At 44.8% G+C, this 5,401-nt stretch overlaps 1 protein-coding gene across 4 annotated transcripts in view; it reads left to right on the top strand.

Annotated features, from left to right (window-relative positions):
• The window catches only part of LOC101640704 (zinc finger protein 343-like), a 25,155-nt gene that overhangs the window by 11,981 nt on the left and 7,773 nt on the right, over nucleotides 1–5,401 (top strand). For all 4 annotated transcript variants that reach the window (XM_045292483.1, XM_030886326.2, XM_045292480.1 and 1 more), the window contains exons 2-3: nucleotides 1,893–2,383; nucleotides 3,944–4,070. In XM_045292483.1, coding sequence (XP_045148418.1) covers nucleotides 2,111–2,383; nucleotides 3,944–4,070 — 400 coding nt within the window. In that variant the 5' untranslated portion in view covers nucleotides 1,893–2,110. The remainder of the gene's footprint in view (nucleotides 1–1,892; nucleotides 2,384–3,943; nucleotides 4,071–5,401) is intronic.

Raw genomic sequence — 5,401 nt, 5'->3', positions numbered from 1 at the left:
ACTCTCCCTTATACATGAGTTCCTGTGGATTTGTTTCCTCTAAAGCACCCAGCCTAACACAAGGACCTTCCTCTTTTTCGCTGCCCCTCTACTTTGCCAAGCATGATGTCCTTCTCTAGGGACTAGTCTCTCCTGAGAACCTGTCCAGAGTATTTAAGACAAAGTCCTGCCATCCTTGCCTCTAAGGAGCACTCTTGCCATACTTCTTCCAAGACATTAGTTTGTTCTGTAGCATTTCATGGTACTTTCAGTATATTTCACCAGCACCACAATTCAAATGTGTCGATTCTTCACACACACATGAGGTCATTGAAAATGCCATGACTTGAGTCAGGCACACCTTAGCCCTGTCTTGGTTAGATGGTTTTGACCACCGCCATGACTTTTTAAAATTGGGGCGGTGGATCCAAATCTTAAGTCCCTGTCATTTAGTGACACAAGGATTGGTGGGCAGGATCAGGTAATGTCTCTTTTATTGAGATTCTGGTGAAGTAGATTTGGCATTTAAACTTCCGGTCGTCAAAGGCTTCTTTATGAAAAAAATATACCTTTGCATTCCAAAAAGTTGGAAACATTGAGAACGATTCAAAAATAAGCTTTCCCCAAAACATCGTTCCCCATCATTTCCCTTGTAGCGCATTGCTTGGCCTTTGTTCAGGCAGCTTAACTGCATTTCTGCTTGTAGCCTCATGAAGTGTGTGTGTGTGTGTGTGTGTGTGTAAGGCCAGCAGCTCCCTATTCGTTTATTATTTCCTCCTAATGCTTTTCATGGGGGCGGGGTGGGAAGGTGGCTGTGTGGTGGTGACCGAGGGGGCGGGGATAAGGGTGGGGAGTCTATGATCCCAGGGTCCTGTCTGCATGGCATGACCTTCTCTCTCCTTTGGTATCCAGTGTCTGATCCAGGGCAGTACCTCCTTGTCGATCGCTTCCCCGGGGCTGCTGAAAGGTTTCGATCCACTTGGTTCCCCTATGGGGCTCTCCTGGAACAGCTTTTCTCCTCGGTTCTGCTCCTATATGCCAGTCATTGCCCTGGGCTAGCTGAGTTTGGTTTCCCTCTGCTTTGGTCCATCCCCACGGTCCCTGTGGGCAGTGCTGCCACCCTCCTTTCCCTCACCTGCTGGTGTCTAGCACTTGCCTCTGAGATGGCCGGAGAGAAGCATGCTCCCCTCCGCTGCCACCACCGCCAAGGGGTGATCAAGTGGTCTTGATGTCGGGCCCATAGCTTATGGTCTCCAACCCCGCGGCCGGGCCTGCCTCTGCCCCTTGAAGGCGCTCAGGGGGAATCCTAGTTAGTGACGGAGGTCACCATTTGCAACCCACCAGCCCTGCTGATGGAGAAAGGTACAGGGGGCTCTCTGCTGGGGTAAATATTTACAGCCGTGAAAAACCAGGGGTGGGAGTCTATGCGCTTCTGCCTGGTAGTGTAACCACGAGTCAGAATGAACTCCATTGCAATGATTTTTTTCCCAATTCATTTTATTGGGGGCTCGTACAACTCTTATCACATACCATCCATCCATCCATTGTGTCAAGCAAATTTGTACATCTGTTGCCAGCATCACTCTCAAAACATTTAATGTCCACTTAAGACCCCCGCATCAGCTCCTCATTTTCCCCCTCCCTCCTCACCCACCCTCCCTCACAAAACCCTTGATAATTTATAAGTTATTATTATTTTGTCATGTCTTCCACTGCCCGATGTCTCCCTTCTCTTAGCTTTGTTTGAATGGTTTTAAAGACCCAGCTAACCATCTGAACTCTGCCCTTGAATCCCTGCTTTTCTCCTTTGGGTGTCAGATGACTGCTTAGTTGAAGGTGTGAGCCCCTCACTCCCGTTGAAGCCGAATGTGGAGCACCCATTTAGGATCTAAAGTCATTTCTCCCTCCCACAGGCCCTGGATGCATGAAAAGAGGGACATTCCTACCTGAGGTGTGGAGCAGTCACCCGGCAGCAGACATCTGCCTGCAGATGAATACTTGTCCTGCAGCAGTTCCCAGGCAGTTATGGGACTGAGTCTGGGACCATTACACGGCTGCTGATCCTTCTGCTTGGGGAACTCGGGACTGAGAGAAGATTTCGGCTTGGAAGCACAGGAAAGATAGGACCACCATGAAGACACTGACTCACAGACAGGAGACAAAAGATGAGACTTTGGAGGATATGGAGAGGGGAGGAAAGGGGTACCCAGGCCCCATTTTCAGCGAGGATGTGTTGGGGCCACAATTCAGTGAAGTGGCTCCTTCCTTCTGGCCCATGTCAGAAGAGCTGCTCTGGGAGCATTATGGGATGTCTGTTCCCTCCCCGTTTCTTTTTCTCCCCGGATGTTTGCCTTCTAAGGCTACTGACATGTCCCAGGAAGAGAAGAGGAAGCCTGAATTACAGGTGAGTTGGAATTACCGTATTTTTCTGAAATGCTCAGAGAACAGACCAGTGCTTTCTGTCTGGAGAAAAGCGAACGTGATCAACTTTTAGATTTTCATACCTTCATATCAAGCACTATTTTACGCATTATCGATTATAGTGGGTTCATAACCTCTGTCTTGAGCAAGGAAAAGGGCAATTCACCTTTAGATACTATTTTAAGATCTCTTGTCTAATACCTGGTGTTAATTGTAGACGTTTTAGCATTGTTTCTGTATTTTTGCATTTTATTTTCCCTTTTGGAAAATATAATAAAGATTAGTGTTGACAATCCATATAATTGTAACAGAAAAGTGCTGGGTTTTTGTTTGTTTTTTTAAGTCGAGATTTGAAAACATTTTAATTGTGCTATTAATTTCCGCTGCACATTAATCTTGTATACAGGCACCTTTTTACTTTTTTTTTTTTTTTAACTTTTTAATGACTGAACTTTATAAACATACAGACATAGAGAACACAGTAAAATGTTCATGTCCTTCAACGATCATCTGTAATAGCCGTGATATTTTTAGGAATATGATATTTTGCCAATAAATCTCACAATTTCCACTTATCCATTCAGTGTGACACCAGTTGCCCATGTAGCAATTATTGCTCTGACCCTAGCCATCTAGAGCAAGGTCACATTTCAGGAGCTCAGACAATACTGCCCTTTAGTCTGGGCTCCCTCATTTATGACTTAAAAGCCAAATGTACGCAGTCAGTTGATTCCGGCTTATAGCAACCCTGCGTAAGGTTTCTGAAATTGTGCATCGTAATGGGTGCAACCACCTCATCCTGCCTTCTCGGAGCAGTTGGTGGGTTTGAATTGCTGACTTCGAGTTAGCATCCCATAGCCTAACCCCCAGTGTCACCAAAGTTCATTCACTTTTGACCTGATTAAAATTCACGTTTTACTTCTACTTCTTTAGGATGTCAGCCGCAAACTTGTGATTTCCCAGTACTCACTCCCCTTTGACCCGCTGACCCCCATTACTCCATTGTCTGTGATATACACTAGAACAACCCACAAAACTCACAAAAGGTGTTCTGTTTTGTGATTTCAGCTTTATTAAGGCAAAACTGGATATAAAGGAAGGGGGAGGGATACTTAGGGCAAAGTCTGACATGAATCCGTATTGGATCGATGCATAGTTAGGACCTCTGTACTTAAAGTGAGTGAATGATAAAGCAGATTATTTTCAAATTATTCCATGACAGGAGCCCTTGTGAAAGTGATTCAGTATTTGGCTGTGTGGTCGGAGTTGTGGAAGTCTGCTTCATAACAATTTCCAGCCGTCTACTCTGTTCGATAGGGTGTCTATGAGTTGGGGCCTACCCCACAACAATATGTGAAAGTGTTTGTTGTTTAGAAGCGCAAAGTGTGCGGAAGCAGTTGCGTCACTAAGGCCTGCGTGGTTCTCCATGCGGCGCTGTCATCTGTTCCCACACTCCCCTTGCCTGGATGTGGAGGGTACTCTGCTGCACCTGCTGTTGCGGGGAGAGGTGACATTCTGTGCAGTGACTTGACGCTTATTCCAGGAGCCCGTTACCTTTGAGGATGTCACTGTGGTCTTCACGGAGGAGGAATGGGAAAGACTGAGCTCCGAGCAGAAGACCCTGTACAAAGAGGTGATGCTGGAGATCTATGGGAATCTGCTCTCAGTAGGTGAGGGTGCGCTGCTCTTCTTTTCCTTCATTAGTTCATTAGCTATGTGTTGATCCCTACCATGTGCAAAAACCCCACAAACCACTGATGGTGTACTGCTCGGCGTGCTACTGAAAAGTCAGCGTTTCTAACCCTCCAGCCGCTCTGCAGGGACACATTGTGGGAGTCTGTTGGTGTAAAGATTGGCACCGCTGGAGAGCAGGCTACTGTGTCCTGTAGGATCACTGTGAGTCTCCACCAGCACCACAGAAGAAAGGCCAAATAAAAGAAAGAAAGAGAGAGAGAGAGAAAGAAGAAAAGAAAAGAAAGAGAGATGAAACCCGAAAGTAAACCTGAGGAAACCATTCTATTTTATAACACATTGGCTGTCCATGAATTAGAATTGGTTTCATGGCAGTTAGGTTGGTATTTTTATTGATTTAATGTAGCATTCACTCCTGGCCTGACATGAAACCAATATAGCTATGGCTGTTGAAATTAGAATTTATTTATTTACTTATTTATATCATTTTCACTAGTGATAAAGACACCCAAAATGAGATAGATTCAACTTAGGTCATGATCAACTCTCGATGGTGCTTCTGAAAGGAACTCTGTCGTAAGTCAGGGCCACCTATAGAAATTTGCCCATTTCAGTTTAGTTGAATACGGATTTGGTTTGTTTTTCAGTTATCAATAAATCACACCTCTGATAGACTTCATTGGCTACTATATTGCCACTGCGCAAAGCTGAGTTGAGCATGCTTTGACATGGCTATCAGTAGTCAATCTAGTTAGATTTATTTTTTTTTTATTTTTCTCTCATGGTCTTCTCTGTTAACACATTCAAGTGGTTTAGAGGGAACTAATGAAGTTGGTTCAAATTCATCTTGCAGGGAAAGCTGATATATCTGAATCCAGTTGGATTTTGAGAAACATATTTCTTTCTTTTGTGTGACCCCACAGTGTTCTCCATACTCTAGTCTCTCTCTCTCTCTCTCTCTCTCTCGGGGTTTTTCTTCCTTTCTCTTCCAGCTCTAGAGATCCATAGGACCTGTCCTCGTGCCCTTTTTCTGTGTTTGTGTTCCCATCTTTCAACACCCCATGAGCTTTTATCATGGTCCCCACCCTCACGTATGGTGATCAAGCCATTTCTCTGTCACTGCCATACCTCTCTTTCTATGCCTACAAATATTAAAAGTTGATTCTCAACATTATCAGAATTTGATACCATGCTGTTTTTCTTCCTCAGTCATTCTCTTTTCCTGGATTTCTTCCATCTCCTCGTGTTAGGGGGTGTTTTATTAAAGTGTACGGTTAACAGTAAACGGGCCAATTCTCCCTGAAATAAT

Source organism: Echinops telfairi, unplaced genomic scaffold (genome assembly GCF_000313985.2).
Source record: "Echinops telfairi isolate 266 unplaced genomic scaffold, ASM31398v2 ScPeMD7_655;HRSCAF=1070, whole genome shotgun sequence".
Lineage (NCBI taxonomy): Eukaryota > Metazoa > Chordata > Mammalia > Afrosoricida > Tenrecidae > Echinops > Echinops telfairi.
The sequence above is the reverse complement of the archived record's forward strand: the minus strand, read 5'-3'. Positions and strand labels throughout refer to the sequence as shown.